Source organism: Salvia hispanica, chromosome 4 (genome assembly GCF_029641045.1).
Source record: "Salvia hispanica isolate PSC_SH4W2 chromosome 4, Shi_PSC_v1, whole genome shotgun sequence".
Taxonomy (NCBI): Eukaryota; Viridiplantae; Streptophyta; class Magnoliopsida; order Lamiales; family Lamiaceae; genus Salvia; species Salvia hispanica.
The window spans coordinates 2,163,491-2,183,541 of NC_142695.1; the positions used below are offsets into that span (position 1 = coordinate 2,163,491).

General features: G+C 34.8%; 2 protein-coding genes and 1 non-coding gene across 3 annotated transcripts; 1 reads left to right on the plus strand and 2 right to left on the minus strand.

Annotated features, from left to right (window-relative positions):
- Window positions 1-1,215: 1,215 nt before the first annotated feature.
- On the minus strand, window positions 1,216-5,156 carry LOC148927031 (putative disease resistance protein At1g50180). Its single transcript, XM_089056403.1, has 4 exons — window positions 4,931-5,156; window positions 3,553-4,697; window positions 1,855-3,092; window positions 1,216-1,774 (listed from the first exon to the last, which is right to left on the minus strand). The coding sequence occupies exons 2-3, from the start codon at window positions 4,547-4,549 to the stop codon at window positions 2,038-2,040; spliced, it is 2,052 nt and encodes a 683-aa protein (XP_088912529.1). The 5' UTR covers window positions 4,550-4,697; window positions 4,931-5,156; the 3' UTR covers window positions 1,216-1,774; window positions 1,855-2,037.
- A 1,132-nt stretch (window positions 5,157-6,288) lies between these two features.
- LOC148927032 (putative disease resistance protein At1g50180) lies at window positions 6,289-10,246 on the minus strand. The gene is made up of 3 exons (XM_089070210.1): window positions 9,201-10,246; window positions 6,911-8,713; window positions 6,289-6,831 (listed from the first exon to the last, which is right to left on the minus strand). The coding sequence occupies exons 1-2, from the start codon at window positions 10,192-10,194 to the stop codon at window positions 6,948-6,950; spliced, it is 2,760 nt and encodes a 919-aa protein (XP_088926336.1). The 5' UTR covers window positions 10,195-10,246; the 3' UTR covers window positions 6,289-6,831; window positions 6,911-6,947.
- A 7,759-nt stretch (window positions 10,247-18,005) lies between these two features.
- LOC125193321 (uncharacterized) lies at window positions 18,006-20,005 on the plus strand. Its single transcript, XR_016128934.1, has 4 exons — window positions 18,006-18,165; window positions 18,246-18,325; window positions 18,418-18,508; window positions 19,647-20,005. It is a non-coding gene; the product is annotated as an uncharacterized LOC125193321 (transcript).
- Window positions 20,006-20,051: the final 46 nt, after the last annotated feature.

Genomic DNA, 20,051 nt, shown 5'->3' on the forward strand with positions numbered 1-20,051 from the left:
ACAAGACAACAACACCGATCCCCGGCAACGGCGCCATTTGAGAGGTCGGGATTTCGCACGCGTGTCGTAGGCGCGTGTCCCTTCCTATTCAACAAGATTTATAAGTTCCCACTTTCCAAAATACTATTAATTAGTATATGATAAGTTAGGGTGTCGAACCCACGAGGAACGGTAGCATCCGTTATGCATTTCCACACTTAGAAAGGTTTTGGCGATGCCGCCACGCTCTAAATTAGGGGTGGGAACTGAACTACGAAATATAAACAACACTTAAGCTAAGATTGGGAACTAAACATGCAAATAACATGCAATTAAAATAAAGCATTTAAACTGGAAAGTAGACTGGGCAAGTTGGTAAACTGGGCAACTTAGCAGTGGCGAAAATAAGAACATTTCGGAAATGAAAACAAAGCAGCATCTAGCACGAATTTTACTAAGTTCAGAAGCAAAAGAAACTAAGTTAAAAGCTAAGGAAGATAAACTAAGTGTTAGCTACTAAAGAAATCTAGAAACTAGGATTGTGACATGTTCAAAAGGTGAACTTTAAAGCCCTAACTAATGTGACTTAAAGCTTAAATGAAAAGCATGTGGAGTGCAGAAATTATCTAATCTAAATGGCTGCCAAAAGTGAAAGGAAAGCATGTACTTGTTGTCTCCTAAACTCTATTACCCAAGGTGTAAAACCATTGGATAAAAGCCTACAACTAATGGACAAAGAACTTGACTTCTAAAAGCTGATCTTGGCTCCTAATTCTACATCATAAGGCACGAAAATAAGAGTAAAAAGGGAGTAGATGGCTGCTACATAATTAAAATGGCAAGAGAAACACAAGATCAACAAGTAAACTACCTAAACATGCATTGAAAATACCAAATGAAAAGCTGGATATTAAAGCACTTAACCATGATGAAAGAAGCTTAAAAACAACAACAATGGAGGATGAATAACAAGACAAGAAATTAAAGCCACAAACATAACACTTAAAACATGCTAAACTAATTAATCTAGGTGATTTAAACTCTAAATAAGAACACAACTTTTTTCTTCTTGAAACTTTCGAAACTAACAACTAACTAAAACAATTAAAACTGAACTAAAGACATTGGGAAAGATTTATACTAAGCAAGAAAGGTTTAACAAACACTAGAACAACAACAAGATAAAAATCGAAAATGAACAAGAGCTAAATTCAAAGCACATTAAATACACAAACACTAACAGAATTACTACTTGAAATGAGCTTTTAAAACAAGAACAACAACAACAACTAAGAGTGAGATTGGTCCAAAAGAACTCCAAAAGCTAAGAACAAGCAACTAGAGAAATAAACACTACTACTAAACTACTACTACTTCAACCCATGATGAACAATGATCTTGGCAGCCTTGAAGTTGAAATCTTTCTTCTTAAGGAAGAGAGAAAGTTTCCTAGAGAGAGAATAAACTAAACTAAAGAGTGATAAAGTTCTAGTTGTTGGTGACTAAGTTTTTTTTTAATACATATCCAATAAAAGATATTCTCCTTCTTTTTTACTCTCCAAGGGCAGATATGGGCGTGTGTAGCAAGTGAGAGTTGTCCTTGATAAGTGTGTGGAAGTGGCTTTAGTCATTTTTCCGTCAGGTTCAAACTGGCCAGTCCAACAGCTTGGGCAGTTTGGGTCTTCTTTGCCTTCTTTCTCCACTTTCTTCTATTCCTTGTCATTTTGCCCTCTTTTTTGCATGTTTTCCTCTTGATGTCTTCATTAAGCAGCTTCCAAACTTAATGATCCATTCCCTGCCAAAAAACATCTTTTTCATGCAAATATTCAACTAATAAATGCGAAAAGTGATTAAATCCGAGTGACGAAAACTAGCCTATCAATGAGTTTCACGTAGTTGGCTGTTTTCGTTGCTCAACACAATCGACATGCTATCCACATCACTAACTCTAACAGCTAGTGTCTGTAAACTGATCAATTTGGGGATATCTGTAATGCGAGCGGTCACATTGCCAATCTCGGTTAATGTCTCCAACTCCTCTAGCCCATCTAGTCTGAGTTACCCCCCTCCAATCACTTGTATTACCCATGGGCGAGGGGTATACAGATGCTTTAGTCTTTTCATCTTCCAAATTACATTCGGCAATCTTAGCCCGCCTAATACTCGCAAATCTAAGGTCTGCAAGTATGGCATGATGCATACAGACTTAGGTAGCTCTCTCACATTAGACCACCTACAACTCAAGTATCTCAAGTGAATTAGTTCACCAATTTTACTCGGTAACTTACCCCCTTCGAACTCACAGCCTTCCACCAGAAATATCCTCAAGCATGGCGACATCTCAAAGTTAATTATATTCTCTTTGTAGCCAATTTGCAGAGAAGGATATAATGCCTTTTGGAGACGCATAAAGGATCTAAGATCTTTAAGTTCCACTAATCCATCTATACTTGATACTCCATTGCAGTCATGAGTGATGGCTAATCTACTAATGGAATTGCCAATGGATGGAGGTAGTGCTAACCTTCTTCGAATTGGTGCAGGAATGCCATTCAGACATTCGGAAGCATCAATGTGCTTCACAAAGTTTTCTTCTTCAGCTTTGGAAGAGCAGAGATCATGCATTAAATCATGAAGCACACACCTATCAAACCTGTTTCGCGGAGAGTAGGTTACTGTTGCTTCATGCAGTTGTACCATACACCTCATAGCAAGTTCAGTTAGATATCTTTGGGCAACATCTCTTAGAGTCTCGTTAGGTCCTTTATTTTGGTATGAGATGAATCCTTCCACCATCCACAATAAATACAATCTCTCTGTATCAATCATGTGATCCTCAGGAAAACATGCCAAGTAAAGGAAGCATGGTTTCAAGTAATAAGGTAAGGCATCATAGCTCAACTCCAACACCTGTTTTACTCTTTTGTATTCTTCAACACCTTCTCCATGCCTCAAATATGGTCCCATGTTCACATTTACCTTTCCCCATTCTGCTACAGTGTGTTCTTTTTGGCGCAAAATCCCTCCAATAACACAAATTGATAGTGGTAGCCCATCACACTTTGATACGATTTGAGTTCCGATTTCTTCAAATGATTTTATATCTGCATCCACTGTCACAATACAAAAAATAATAAGATGCATATATTTAATTTATTCTTTGAAGGAACAAAAAAACAATAGAAATAAAAAGTTATCAAGATTCATTTCTAGAAACCTTTGTCTCTCACCATTACTTTAATAATTCTTATTAGTTATTTCACTTTTATTTTTTGGACAAACATACGCTAAAAAAGTTACTCCCTTTTGCCTCTGTTTATACTAAATAAATTAATTCATAATATTCGTGTCTGTACCTCAAGAACTATTGAAATGAGAAATACCAACTACTACTAAACAGGGGTGAGTATTTGGATTTTATACATCTGCCAAAGTTTGCAACTTTAGAGATTATTTCCCACTAACAAAATAACACAATCAAAATATTGACCAGCCAAACTTACTCAGCAATGCTATATTTTAGATGGAAGAAATAACAAAGGAAATAAGAGATTTAAACAACAAAAAACTGACCTGGAAAAAACTCTGCTACTTTCTGAAGTAAAGCCCATCCTTCATCTTCGGTCAGAAATCTCAGCTTGTAAGGTTCGGATTGTTGATAAGCAATATTCTCATAACGGGTGGTGAGAATGACATTACAATTTATCGGAAAAGCTTTCTTTATGATCTCCCAATCATCATTTTTCCAAATGTCATCAATCACCACCAGACATTTCCTCTCCTTCGAAAAATTATGAATTTCTCTCACCAAATCCTCAACTTCCATGCCACCAACCTGTGCGTTGCTATCAAGCTGTTTCAATATATCACCGAAAACGGCCTTAGGTTGAAACTGTTGGGTGATGCAAACCCATGCTCGGGCATAAGACTGAACATCTGTGTGGTTGTAAACCTTTCTTGCGAGAGTAGTTTTCCCGAGACCACCCATCCCGTATATCTTCACCACACGCTGCTGCCTCTTTTCATCCTTCACCTTGGAGACCAAAAGCTCGATGTCCCTCTCCATGCCCACGAAATGAGGCTCAAACTCATGAGCATACGTCTGTCTCAACAGTCGCTGCCGCTCATCTTCCTGCCTCGAAAGAGATGAGCTTTCTTGTCCCAGCTCTGACTCTAACTTGCTCGTGAGGTCGGCCAGGGCAGGTATTATGTGGCGAGCCTCATTCCCAACCTCGTGGACACTGCTGCACTCACACATGATGCAAATGAACCTTTTGAATTTATCCTTGAGGCTCCTCCGCCCTTCTTCCCTTTTGGATTGAACTTCAACCGCATACGTTTCAAGCAGATTCTCAGCTTTGAAAGCAAGATCTTTGAGTTGGGATATGTAAAGCTTTAGAGTTGGAGAATAATGTCTGTCTCTGTCTGCTTTCATCAACAAGGCATGAATGCTTCTCAAATCTTCTTTGACTTTCTCAACATCACCACCCACACTAAGCAAAAACTTAGTTTCTTCGACCAGCAAATCACGAAGGATTCCCAGAGACACATCTGCAACATATTCTACCATTCTTTATTATTATTTTTTTTTCCTCTTTCTCCTCCCAGAGACACCTCTTCTTTTGTTCTTGCCTTCTTTAAGGTAAATTACCGCAGATTACAACACATTAGCTATATCAGGAGGCAGCAACCATGTACAAATACAAGCATCCCTTACCCTATTTAAAAAAAAAAAATCACATCTTTGGAAGCTTTTGATATACTAGTACTAAAATTAAGGATTTCTATGCACTTATGATACAAAACTTAGTCTTCCAAATTACTTAAGTGGAAGTTTTAATCTAGTTTAAACTCAACTTATTCATTTACTAAATTGCAAATTAATACAGTTACCTCCTAATTCATGAGATAAACAACCAATTTTATGCATAAAATAGAAAGAAATCAGTACCTGGCCTTTGTTGACTCACAACATTGTAAATCTTGAGCTAGCTAATCTCCTCATCCTGATAAACACTCAATTAACTTTACAATTGATCTCAAGAAATCAGCCTACCACTGTATGACAATCAACAAGGAAAAAAGTGATCAACCACTGCATCAAACATTAGAAAAAAGAACAGCATCAAACATTAGAAATTGTGCTAGTGGAAAGTTGGAGTGGCTGTCTTTCATATTCATTGCCTTTTATTTTAATAATGTGAAATAATCTTTTCATATCTGAAAAGCTCCATTAGTGCATGCCAAAAGTGAATGAGTCTGTCCCTTTTCATCGCGTTTTATTTTAGTACTAATATATTCATATAGTGCTTTGTCACAGGATCAATTGTGGAACCCAAGAATCGATCATTATTAATTGAGAATTTTACCCCATAGTTTTACACTACATCTTGTTTGATTATTTCATCAAAAAAATGCCCCCCTCCTGTCCTATAAAATTTATATTTTTGAATAATATGAGTTATAATGTATAACTAATAAAATAAAAAATACAAAGAAAAAAATAATTAATTTTTTATCAATAAAATAAAAAATACTACCAAAAATAAAAATATTTATTTTTATAAAACGTAGTAACATGCACACTATTCATGGATTCAATTTTTTTATTTGATTTAAATTAAATCTTGCAATTTTTGCAAAACCTTGGAATCTCGTACCTGTTAGGATGCTAACATAATATAAGCTCTGGTTGTGTTTATATTATTATAGTAACCCCTTCACAACGAAGAGAGTTGGATATACTACAAGCTTTGCTGATAATTCTACTAAAATTAGGTATTCGTTTTATTGAATTCACAGACACTAGTATATATGTATCAGTCTACAGTAGCATAAGTAACAAAACCCAGTTAATATTATTTCACAGGCATGATGTTGCAAACATGAAACAAATTTAAGTATTGGATTGTGCATTTGCTTTAAGATGGAAAATTAAGAGCATAAAAGCAAATTTTTAGGTAATTTATTTTGCATGGGAGCTATTGGGTAATTAGATCCTAGACCTTACTTCTAGATATATTAGTTGAAGTGGGGATACCAATCAGGTCGGTCCATCAAGTTTTGGGCCAGTGTGGGCAAATATGCTTTCAGGTTAATCATGGATGTTGTTACTCCAATCACTTTTTCTCTCCTCTGCTTTATCAATTTGACATTAAAATCTGTGCTATCCGCAAATTCCCCTTATATGTATAAGACGGAAAGAGTATTAATTAACAATATTCTTTTGTTAATTAGAAGAGACCAAAGTAGAGTAGCAAAGAACGGCGAGAGAAGAGATATATTGAAAGTTAGGGTTGAGACATAAAAGTATTTTATTACTTTAGTTCTCAAAAGACTCGATCTATGGAATTCTATCCCCTGGACAATACGATTCGGGAAAGAATCAAGAAGAAAACCCGAAAAGATTTGACCCAGAAAATAATTGTTCCAAAAATAAGGTAAAAACATAAATTAAAGGAAATAATCCAAACAAATATTCATGCATTAGTGCGACACTTAGTCGCGGGCTTCGGAGCGTTCCTCTTGGGTCTTTCCTTCGTGGGCTGCACATTCTTGGCCTTGCTGCCTGAGTTGGGGTCGACGAAGCAGGTTGTATAGTTGGGACGTGCTCCGGTGCTGAGTCTCTTTCACAGGTGTAGGAGTGAAGCCCGTATCACCAAAATCCGAAGAGTTTTAGAACACAAAAACTACAAGTTGTACAAGAACAAATTCACACAATATGATGGGCATATGTGAGTACATAAGCACATTCTAGATGGTCTAATATAATAAAAATATCAATTGAGCCAATAAAAGTGAGTAAACCAAGTCTAGAGCCTTCAAACTTTTGCAGGTCCGGAGGCCTACGAACTGAAAAAAGAAACAGCCAAAGTAAGATGAAGTTGGTATATAACAGTCAGTTATATAGAAAATACGAAAGAGAAATAACCTCCTTGGTCAATATATAATCTATGTTTCTGAATTCATTACTTCAAAATCTTGACAAATGGTGCATAATCTTCAGCTTTTACCCCCTTCATGAATTCTCTTGGCATATCGAGATACACCATCTCTCGAAGAGTGGAGATTAATCTCAAACCATCTGGAACCTTCTCCAAATTGGGGCAGCTAAACATCTCCAAGTAATTAAATTTTGGCATTGCTCTTTCTTCCAATTCCCATTTCTTTAAATCTTCCAAATTCCAGAGACGAAGGGCCTTGAGTTGTGGGAATGAATTTGGATGGCAAATTAATGTTCCTGTTGTCTCGATTTTGTCCAACCAGAGAGACTGCAACATGGGATACTTGCCAAATTCCATCATGTCTACCTTAACCTTGCATTTTGCAAGCCTTAAAGATACTAAATTCTGACACATCCCTTGTTTGTAGTATGGAAAACTGCCACTCATATTGCATTTCTCCATCCACAATCTAACCAACGGAGGAGACATCAACCCATGATTTAAAACCTCTTTATCTTTCTCCGAACTTAAATCACATGACATAACATCGAGGTTAATCTCTTGTAATTGGCTATTTTTGTTGCTCAACACAATGGACATGCTATCCTCATTCAACTCATAAACTGTAGCACTTAGTGACCTTAGACTGATCAATTTAGGGATATCTTCAAAGCGAGCCGTCCCACTTATTATCTCATTTAATGTCTCCAACTCCTCTAGCCCATCTAGTCTTAGTTTCTCCCCTCCAATCACTTCCATTACCGGACTAAGAAACAGATGCTTCAGTCTTTTCATCTTCCAAATCACATTTGGCAAATGAATAACACTTGCTACTCGCAAGTCTAAGGTCTGCAAGTACAACAAGCAGCATATAGACTTTGGTAGCTCTGTGACATCAGAATTCCTCAAATTCAAGTATCTTAAATGAATTAGTTCACCCACCTTGCTTGGTAACTTTTCCTCTTCAAACTTACAACCTTCTACTACAAATATCCTCAAGCATTTTGACATCTCCAAGTTAATCGTACTCTCTTTGAAGCCAATTTTTGGATATGCATAGTCCCCTTTTGGGAGAAGCATAAAGGATCTAACATCTTTGAGTTCCTCCAACCCATCAATGCGTGATATAATAATTTCGTCATAACTGATGGATAATCTGCTTATAGAATTGTTAATGGATGGAGGAAATGCTAACCTCTTCTGGGAAGTATCAGTTGTTGAAGGAATATCATTCAGATATTCGGAAGCATTGATGTGCTTCATAAATTTTTCTGCATCAGCCTTGGAAGAGCAAAGATCACGCATTAAGTCGTGAAGCCCACATGTATCAAACTTGTCACGTGGGTTGTATATACGGGCTTCATGCAGTTGAACCATACATCTCAGAGCAAGTTGATTAAGATATCTTTGAGCCACATCTCTTAGAGTCTCATTAGCTTCTATATCTTGGTAGGAAATGAAGCCTTCTGCCATCCACAACAAATACAATCTCTCTGTATCAATCTTATGATCTTCAGGAAAACATGCTAAATAGAGGAAGCATGGTTTCAAGTGATAAGGCAAGGCATCATAGCTCAACTCCAGGACTTGTTTCACTCTTTTGTATTCTCCAACACCTTCCCCATGCCTCAAATATGATTCAATTTTCATATTTACATTTCTCCATTCTGTTAAGGTGTGTTCCTTTTGGCGCAAAATTCCTCCAATAACACAAATTGATAGTGGTAGCCTATCACACTTTGATACGATTTGAGTTCCGATTTCTTCAAATGATTTTAAATCTGCATCACCTACAACAATACACAAATAATATAACCGGCCAAGCGTCGACCGTCAAAGCAAATATGCCATATCTCGGCCTAAACGAAAAAAACGCCACCTAAACACCTCGAAGATCATTCTTGATATTTTTGTGATTTTCTCTAGTTAAATGTTACAGAGTCGAGCTGATGCAAAAATATTTGAATTGCAAAAGGTTTAGTTAGTCTATTTTCTCTAATCCATGTATATTGCATAGTATTGTTTTCAATATTAATATTCCCCTACATAGATATACTCCATAAAATATAGATCGACTATAACGCCTAAATTTATGATTTATGCGACCAATTTTATACTTAGTGAAAAATATAGTACCAAATTTTAATTGAAAAGGTATAATATTCGAGATCATTTCACACGCTTTAAATAACAAAAGCTCTAAATTTCAAACAAAAAATGTAAACATAGATAGAAAGGAAAGAAGAGACTTAAACTTGACAAGCTATAAAAACTAACCTGGAAAAAAATCTGTTATTTTCTGAAGTAAAGCCCACCCTTCATCTTCGGTTAGAAATCTCAGCTCGTAAGGTTCAGATTGTTGATTAGCAATATCCTTATTGCGAGTGGTGAGAATTACATTACAACTCGGCGGAAAAGCTTGCCTTATGATCTCCCAATCATCAATTTCCCAAATATCATCAATCACCACCAGACATTTCCTCTCCTCGCAAAAATTAGAGATTCTTGCCACCAATTCGCGTTTTGTCATGCCACGAATTTGTGCGCTGCTATCAAATTGTTCCAAAATCTCACCAAAAACCGCCTTAAGTTGAAACTTTTGGGTGATGCAAACCAATGCTCGAGCGTAAGATTGGAGGTCTGCGTGGTTGCACACCTTTTTGGCGAGAGTAGTTTTTCCGAGACCACCCATCCCATATATCTTCACTACTCGTTTTGTTCTGGTTTCGTCCTTCACCTTGGAGACCAAAAGCTCGATTTCTTTTTCCATGCCCACGAAATCAGCATCCACGTCGTGAGCATATATCTGTCTCAACTCGCGCTGCCTCTCATCCTCCTCCTCCGAAACAGGTGAGCTTTTTTGTCCAAACTCCGAGTCTAACTTTTTAGTGAGGTCGGCCAGGGCAGATATTATGTCGCGAGCCTCATTCCCAACCTTGTGGATACTGCAACACTCACTAATGATGCAAATGTACCTTCGGAATTTTTCTTTGAGGCTTCTCCGCCCTTCTCTTTTGGATTGAACTTCAACGTGGTATGTTTCAAGCATATTCTCAGCCTTGAAAGCAAGATCTTTGAGTTCGGAAATGCAACTCTTTAGAGTTGGAGAATCGCTTCTATCTCTATCAGCCTTCTTCAACAAGGCATGGATGCTTCTCAAATCTCTTTTCACTTTCTCAACATCACCACTCACACTAAGCAAAAACTTGGTTTCTTCAACCAGCAAATCACGAAGGGTTTCCAGACACACATTTGCAAGAGATTCTGCCATTCTACTTTTTTTTTTCTTTTTTCTTTTTTTTTGCCTTCCTTTTGATTACATATTGTGTTATCTATGTGCTTCTCTTCAATACAGAGATCAGTACATATCAATTACTCTCTCCGTCCCAGATAATTCGTCCCAGTTCATTTTTCACACTCGTTTTGCAAAAATAATAATAAATAGGTAAAGTTGAGAGAAAGTAAAATAAGAGAAACAATAATACAGATAAGACTATTCTCTGCATTATTCTCTCTTTTACTTTACTTTCTCTTTACTTTAACTATTTATTATTATTTTTACAAAATGAGTATAAAAAAGAAATTGAGACGAATTATCTGGGAAGGATGGAGTATAAAAATGAGAGAATAGCTGTAACCACTCTCGGGTATAGTAAATGATCTCTATTATTTTTAATATTGAAATAGTTGACTTCATATAGGCACCGGCAGTACAGCTGTACTGTATAATTTTAATTAAGAAGAAATAATTTTAATTGCTTTTAGCTTTTTAATTAATTGAGAGGGAGTTAATTATATTGTCTCTCGGTTTCTTAAATATATGTTTTTTTTTACGTTTTAGTTTATTTCACAAAAACAAAACTTCTCCATTTTAGAAAATGGATTTCACCGTCCTCCACTGGCGGATCTAGGGGGGTTCAGGAGGGGGCGGCCGCCTCCATGCGACTAATTTCCTCTTATTCGGACATAAAATCACCATGTCCGCTCCCTCCGTTTGCCCCGACGTCGCCCCTAATATCGAAAAAATTGTCATTTTCGCCCTAAACCAACCTCCTTATATATATTTCGCCTCCTCCATTTATGAATCCTGGATCCGCCACTGCCGTCCACCAACACAATTCATTATTTTTTCTCTTTTTTCTCTCTTGCGTTATCCATTTTTTCTCTTTTTCTTTTTTGTCTACCAATTTTATATTAAAATTTGTGTTTGTTTCTAAAATTCTTATTTTTAGGAAATAGAAGAAGTAATGATAATAGTTGGAATGAGAGGATTGCTCAATATGCATGTTATAAATCTCCCGAAAAGGCAAGTTTATTGATTTAAAATATTCCCCCTGAAAAATAGTCACGTCTATAAAAAATAATTATATTACTCTTACTATTTTTTATTGATTTAAAATCTCCATATGCATGTTATAAATCTCCCGAAAAGGCAAGTTTATTGATATTTTTTATCTTTCTCACTCTTACTATTTTTCTTTCCATCACTTGTTTTATCTCCCTTTTGCTTTACTAATTTTTAATTAAAACTTATGCCCTCTACCAATGAAATTATATTTTATGAACAGAAAAGAATCATTAATTTTTTTAAACCGACCGCGTCTTGCTAGAAATGGTTTCGAGTATTTTACTGAGATTAGGTGTCCTTATAGTTGACTTTAAACCAACTACATCTTGATAGAAATGGTCTCGATTATTTTACTGAGATTAGGTGTCCTTATAGTTAGACTTCACCAACGGTGAAGTCATTCTTTTTAATAATATGTACTTACATAATAAAGAATAGTCATCCTTCGTAATACTTTCTCCATTCTATTATACTCCCTCAGTCCTAAAATAATTGTCATTTTTTTCCATTTCAGTCTGTCCCACAATAGTTGTCATACTTTATTTTTATAAATGGTAAGTATATCTCACATTCCACTAACTCACTTTACTCACATTTTATTATAAAATCAATATGTAAAAGTGGATCACACATTCCACTAACTTTTTCAACCAACTTTTTCTTTACATTTATTAAAATCCATGCCCATAATAAGAGTGACAATTATTATTGGACAGAAGGTTGTAATATGTAATAGGAGTACTATATCTTTTTTGGTGCAAATTTTTAAATAGTGGTATTTAATGATTATATAAAAAGAGGATAAAGTAAAAATGAGAAAGAAGTAAAAAAGAATAGTAAAAATGAGAATAAAGTAAGAGAGAGATAGAATATTACTTTTATAAATGGAAATATTCACTTCCTATGGACGAAACCGAAAAGAAATACGCTTCACTTATAGTGGGACGGAAGGAGTACTTCACTAAAAAAAACTTACTGTACTTATCTTTTAGGAACACAAAAATCGGAATGCAATTACTTGCCTTGGAAACTTTTAAAAAATAACAACAATTTAGGACGCAAAAGAAAATATTCATAAATTAACGTCCTTTTTAGGATGTTCCCATTTTCATCCTCTAATTTTAGTTGTGCACCAACAATAAGGACACTTTCTAAAATGTTGCTGGTATATCTACAATAACAAATTAACGTCCTTAATCGCATTAAAAATGTCATCAACGTTTTCTTTTGTTTTGTTGCTGTAGTGCTTCCTCTATCCCACTCTCAGAAGAGCAGTCAACACGATATTTCATGTAGTATTATTTTTTTCGTACCTAGAGAGAATAAAGTAAGAGAGATGGAAAAATGGATAGATTATATTTTAAAATGTAGTATCATTTAGAGTAATGCATCTCAAAAAGAAAAATATATTACTTAAAGTGAAACGGATGGAGTAATATGCGAACTTCGCATATTAAGATGCGGTTGAAGGGTAGGCCGAGGGTGTGTTTTTGGCAGCTACGGTCCAAGGAGGCGTTGTTGGTGGTCGTTGGGTGGCTCCATATTTAATTGTCTTAATATATAAATGTAGTAGGAATAATCAACAACATTAGTGATAGTTTGCAAGCAGTTTATAGCTTTTATTTCCAATTAGCGGTAGCACCTCTTTTTAAATCTATATTGCAAGCAGTTTATAGCAATTTTCTTTTAGCTGAATTATATTCTTATGTGATAGTTTGCAATTTAATTTTTATTTCAATAATATTTTTAATGGCTTAGTATGATTTTTTAAAATAATTCTAGAATGTGTGTATATTTTTATAGTACTTTATTTTTTATTATTTTGTTTTGTGGATATAGTAGTCACTTTTACGAATATAGCTTGTTAATTTGGTTATACTACTACTCTCTCCGTCCCATATTAATTAAAGCATTTCTTTTGAGCATAAATATGAAAAATTTGTGTTACACAAAATAAATGAAGATAAAATAAAATAAAAAAGAGAGTAAAGTATAAGAGAGTTAAGAGAGATAATAGTATGATATACTATATATATAATAAAGTAAGAGTGACTAGATGTTTTATATTTTTGTTAAGAAAACGATTTTATTAAGTCGAGACATCTCAAAAAGGAATACGACTCAACTAAATTGAGTGGGTTTGAATTTTCTTTATAGTGTGTAGTATTATTTTATTTTAATAGGTGATGTAATTATTTGCCGTACAATTTTGTACCCACAGAGTAAAATTTTTGTAATGGGTAACCCTAATCATAACTATTTAATTAAACAAATAAAGATCAAATAATCTTACTCGTTTTAGAATAGCAAACAAATCCTTAACATCATCGTATTTTAATTTTATCTATTATACAACAGTCCATAAATTCAATATTGATTTGAAATAAATAGAAGATCGTGGAATAAAATATTTTGTTGATTTAAAATGAAGATAATAGCTGGAATGATAAGAAGATTGATTAATTAAAACGACAATAGCTGTATCCACTAATGTGATAGATGTATCCATAAGTATTATTATTATACAGCGACCACGTCTTGAATGAAATGGTCTCGAATCTCTAGATTAACTATTCTATTGATGTTAATTATTAGGTGATGATATAGTTGAATTCAAGTTGCATTGCAGGGACGTTCATGTATAATATTAATAGAACAAATTAGTCATCTCCCTCGTCTATTTGAGATCGACGACTTCCTTGAGTGATACTCCCTCCGTCCGTGAATAGGAGTCCCGTTTTTCCATTTTAGTTTGTCCGTAAATAGGAGTCCCGGTTCACTTTTACCATAAATGGTAATAGAGTCCCACCTTCCACTAACTCATTCCACTCACATTTCATTTAAAACTAATATATACAAGTGGGACCCCTATTACACTAACTTTCTTCTACAATTTTTTTTAAAACCCGTGCCGTCCATGAATGAGACTCCTAATAGCGGACGGAGGGAGTATAAAATTTTTGATAGAGTTGTTGCGTGGAATAATCAATAATATATAGAGAAAATGTAGTAGGTAGAATTTTTTACTCAGAAAAGAGAAGAGTGAATATTTATTTTAGAAATAGAAAGTGGTTATTTTATAAGTTAGAGATAAATATAAAAAAGGAAAGATGGTCATTTTCAACGGATCTTACTATCGCATATCATCATGGTTGAAATTTTCAAATTATCTTATACTCCTTCCGACCGTCAATAATTATTTCATATTTTATTTTTCATCTGTCCACAAATAAATTTCTCATTAACTCATTTTACTCAAATTTTATTAATTAATTTTTTTCCACCCACTTCTCTTCGCATTTTCTAAAATTTGAACCGAAACAAAACAAGACAACTAATTTTGGGCTGAGGAAGTATATTAGCATGACAACAATTGTTGGAAGACTGAAGACAACCGTGATTGTAGCAAATCAAATACCCTCAATAATTGTTCTAATTTGCTTGTATTTTTATTTGTATTTGAATAATTGTCTTATTTGCTTTTTACAGCTTTTGATAATAAACCCAACATTCTTCTGACTTTATCTAAATCATACTTTATTTTTTAAATGTGAGACTCACATTTCACTAACTTTTTTAACTCAATTTTTCATTATAGCGAGACTTAGCTCATAGCCTTTCTTTATCAAGCTGAGATATATGCCTTCCTAGTCTGGAAGGGGCATATGTAATTTACAAGTAACAAGATCAATTGTAACAGTAGCCTTTGTATTATTCCCTTGTTCTATTAGCTCGTGTCTTAATCCTAGGGCTCTTGATTCATGATTGACAACAATAACGTATAACACTTGTTTTGGATAACTAGTACGGGATTTCTTATTCTATTAGGTCAGGTGAATATAGTACTCTCCGTTCCAAGGAAGATGATCTCTTCCTTCGGCATCACATGATTTTATGTTATTTAATTTGTGAGTTGAGTGGGGACAATAAAGTAAAAAAGGGTATAAAATAGAGATAAATGTGTTACTCCCTCCATCCCGGATAATTCGGGTCACTTTGACCGGACACGGATTTTAAGAATTGTAATGAAAAGTGAGTTGAAAAAGTTAATAGAATGTGGGTCCTATCTTTATATATTAAATTTATAATAAAATGTTAGTAGAAATGAGTTAGTGGAATATGGGGTCCACTACCAAAAATGGTAAAAATGAAATGAGACAAATTATATGTGACGGACCGAAATGGAAAACTGTGACAAATTATCTGGGATGGAGGGAGTACTATTTTTAATAATGGATCATCTTGAATAGGACAAATAAAAAGGAAAGTTGGTCATCTTTGATGGGATAGAGGGAGTATGATTTAGGCTCGGAGCCTTTCTTTTAAATTTCCGGATTTGGTAATCCTGAGTTTGGGACCCAAACTAATTACCCCAAAATTCTTTAAAATTCACTATTTCATTAAAGAGAAGCATTTTTTTCTTCTGTAAAATTCCCTATTTCATCCGAAGAAAAAGCAATGATAAGTATTGAACAATTCCATGATTAGTTAAAACAAGTCAAAACTGCCATAGTTTTTCAAATAAACGAGTATTAAAGTGATGTTTGGTTTACTATATAAAATAATAGCACCATATTATAATTTAGGATTGTTGAATATTGGTGGACCTATTGGTTTGGGCTCACAATTAATAAACATTGGGCCTGTTTCATTTTAATTAATTGAGGCCCAGTTTCTTTGGGACTGGCAGCCCTTTGCCTGCCCAGCTCTCTTCATTTGTCCTCACCAATGCATGCCACGTGGCTACTCCACTTGGATCACCAACATCAGCCGTTTGATGTAGGGTTGTGCTTATGAGTGTGATACGTGTTGCTGCGCCATTTCACTTTACTCATTCTATTCTATCTCTTTTCTCTCTCTCTCACTCGGTGAAGATGTGCTCATCCTTCTCTCTTCTTTCTCTCTCTACATCCGCGGCGGTTACTGCTGGCCTTCTCCTCCGATGAATCTCTGTTTAAGTGAGATCTATCGATGAAGATTAGCCATCTCAGTGACGGTTTAAATCAAAAGAGATCCCGGTAAATAGTAAATCATGTCAATCTGATCCCTACAGGGATTAAGCTGTGAAATTATTTACTAGGAAGAGACTATTCATCTAGGATTAAATTAGATTAAATCATGAACTGAACATAATACAAATTTAATTATAAAATACTATAATTTTACAAACCAAACATCCCATAAGAGGTAATACATGTTATAAGCAGCTCTCTGAGTATGCTTTCAGCCATTTTTTTCCAACAATCTCACAATAAATATGAAATGACTATTTTTCGGCACGAGATTATATGTAGTTTTGTTTTGTGAATTAAAAAAATAGAATAAAATAAAAGAGAGAAAAATAGAGATAAAATTATTTTCCTGAAAATATTTAACTTTTAATAAGACAACCAAAAAAGTAACAGTTAAACATGTCACGAAGATGTATCAAATGGGAAGCTTTAGACGTGAATAGATTTTATATGCGTATACGCTAACTAAATACTACCCCAATACAACAAATATCTTCTCCAAGTTCAAGGAAAAGAAAGTTCAGCACTTTTTACGCATATAACTAAAATTATTTGTATAATGAATCAACTACATAACATAATTATAAGTTTCTCACGATTGACGAAATTCTCGTTGTCCACTCAGTGGCGGATCTAGGGGGAGGCAGGAGGGGGCGGTCGCCTCATCCGCGCGACTATTTTTTCCTTATCGGGACATAAAATTACCATGTTCGTCCCCTTCGTTTACCTTCGGCGTTGCCCCGAACAACGAAAAAAAGGTCATATTCGCACTAAATCAAGCTACTACTATATATTCTGTCCCCTTCGTTTTCGGATCCTGGATCCGCAACTGTGTCCACTAATATTACTTTAAAATGTAAGATAAGACATGAATTACATATCAATACTACTGATTGATAGCTTTGATGAGCTCACAGTTTCTATGAAATTAAATTTTGATTGCTTATAGTATTTTTTGGCGGTGCTTATTAAACCTATATAGTTATCATTTTAGTCGTGACCAGTGAGATAGTATAATCTTTGTAACACATATTGTATTTAGAATAAAGGCTAAATATGGTCCCTAACATATGACCGTTTTATCAATTTAATCTTTAACATTATCATTTTGATTATTTGGTCCCTCACAAATAAATTCGGACCCGAATCGGTCCTCACTTAATTCCTATTAAATTACAAATTATTAATTTATTTTGTAACTGATACTATCTTTTTTCCAATTTTGCTAATAGGAAAAGAATTATAATTATGTATAATTATTTACCATTAAAAATTTAATATAGTCAAATTGCGGTCATCGTCTATTTTTTGACGGTTCTGTTAAGTGAGGACCGATTCGAGTCCGAGTTTATTTGTGAGGGACCAAATAACTAAAAGGATAATGTTAATAATCAAATTAATAAAATGACCATAAGTTAGAGACCATATTTGGCCTTTACAAATTATTCATTTCATCGTACATGCTTCTGTCTAAACTTGATCAACAGAAGCAATGAAAAACTCTACCAAAATCGTGGCAGAGCTTCACAATCAACATATGTAACCACATAATAAATCTCAGAGAATATCGAGTAATTGTTAAATACAATAAATTTAATGAAATTAAATTAAAATTGAAGAAATATGAAAGAAAACATAGTAAAAATATTATCCTCTCTATTTTATTATTTACATCACGTATTTGTAGGTTAATAATAGTCTAAATAAAACTTTTATATTATTTCTCATTTACTGGAGTAGCAAATTAAAAACTCAGTGAAAATTATTGAAACCTAATTTTCCATTAACCCGAGCCATAGTCGCCGCCGATCACATCTCCGATACCAAATCACGGCCAGCCAGAGGTAGTGATGGCTCCGCCGCCGTCTGATCCGAGCCCCGAGTAAGTTTGCATCTCCCCTCCGATTACATTTCGTTCAATTTGATACGCATTCATCTGAATCCCGTAATTTATCCATGAAGCGACGTCGTCAGAAGGCAACAGAGAGGTCCTCAGTTCAAAATTCTAATTCCTCTGATCTACGCCCCTGTTCTTCCTCTCAGTAAGTCGATTTTCTCCCCTTGTTGTGTGTATTTTGGCGCCGTACAATTCAATCGACGTAATTTCCCCTAATTCTCGGTTGATTGGCTGCAGTTCGGATTTCACTCCGGCATAAACCGGTTTTGAGGGATCGATTGTTCACCGTAGCCTTGGCAGGAGCTTTCGCGCATGGATTGTACTTGGTGTATCCTTTAATTATGCCTCTCTGTGTGTGTATATGTGTATGTGTGTGTAAATGTGAATGATTTGGGGTGAATTTGAGTTTTATCAATTGAGCATTGCTGCTGATCTTAGCTGAGTAAGATGGGAAAATACCTAGGGACATATTTGGCTTTGTTAGTGTTTGTAGCTTTGTACAGCTAGCCGTGAAAAGAGATAATCTTGCAATTTTACGAAAACCTTGGATTCTGAAACCTGTTAGGAAGCTAATGTAGTTTAACCTCTGATTATGTTTGTTATAGTAACCTTGGCACAAAGCAGAGGAGTTGGACACTCTCCAGTCTCTGCTGATGCATCATTAACTATTTAGGTTCGGTTGATAATGATGTTGTGGTGAATTTGAGTTTTATCTATGTGAGAATCATTGCCACTGCTGATCTTAGCTGAGTAAGATGGGCAAATACCTAGGAATATATTTTGCTTTGTTAGTGTTTGTAACTTCAAATTGTAAGCCACGAGAAGAGAGAATCTTGCAATTTTTCGAAAACCTTGGATTCTTGAACCTGTTGCGATGCTAATGTAGTTAAACCTTTGGCTGTATTTATTATAGTAACCCTTGTATAAAGAAGAGGAGTTAGATATGCTCCAATCTTTGCTGATGCATGATTACAGATTAGATAATTATTTTAGGAACCACTGGTTTAGCTGAGCTTTAGCCTTGTGCTTTCTTCTAACTATTCTGGTTCCTTAGTCAAAACAATGAAGGTGAGTTTCATGTTCAGTAAGAAGAAGCTTATGTAACAATTATCCTTATTTGTATGAGGATGTTTCATATTTAGGAAATTGGTAATTGTTTAGTATTTTTCTGAATGGGTACAACAATGTTTCCTCAGATGCATATTTTATCAATTTGGCTAGTTGCAACTCTAGTCCTCTGAAAATCTTGATTGTATAATACTAGGAAAGTGTGTTTAAAATTCACTTAGAAGTCCAAGTCTTATAGGGTTGAGTCCTTTCTAATAGAAGTATAGTGCAGGAGTGATGTGTTCTCTACATTTAAATTTTAAACATAGTTTTCCATTTTCCTTTTTCCCCGAAACTTTTCAGCCTATGTATCTTGTGTTTAGTTGCTGCTTCTTGTTTTTCCTTATATGCTTGTTCAGAACTGATATGAGCAAGTGACTTGGTGGAACAAGGATGGAACTGTTTGGATGAAGGATTGCCTAGATGCCTGTATTTCACTTCATTTCTTGGGAATTCTTCATGACATTTTTGCCAAATCGGAACTTCAAGTGTCTCTGGACATCTATCCATATTTTCCTTATTTTCTAATTTGTGTAATCCAAGGAAGATAAATAATAGGCACAACTAATGTACCAACATTTGTGAGAGATTTAGAATTTCACAGTAATAATAGGCTGGCCGTTAATGGCACATCGATAATTGGAGCTGCCTTTTTGAGCAGTATGGTGGACTGATAACTTAGTTTCAGCATTTTATGTGATTGAAAATGCATTTTTGAGCTGATTCTGTTTATGTCTGTTTTTCATTCTATAATCTGTGAGAAT

Bases quoted from the DNA above. Each gene is read 5' to 3' on its own strand.
- LOC148927031 (XM_089056403.1), bottom strand. From the start codon at position 4,549: ATGGTAGAATATGTTGCAGATGTGTCTCTGGGAATCCTTCGTGATTTG. The intron at 3,093-3,552 runs GTCAGTTTTTTG...GTATTGTGACAG, and splicing joins AGTAGCAGAGTTTTTTCCAG to TGGATGCAGATATAAAATCA.
- LOC148927032 (XM_089070210.1), bottom strand. From the start codon at position 10,194: ATGGCAGAATCTCTTGCAAATGTGTGTCTGGAAACCCTTCGTGATTTG. The intron at 8,714-9,200 runs GTTAGTTTTTAT...GTATTGTTGTAG, and splicing joins AATAACAGATTTTTTTCCAG to GTGATGCAGATTTAAAATCA.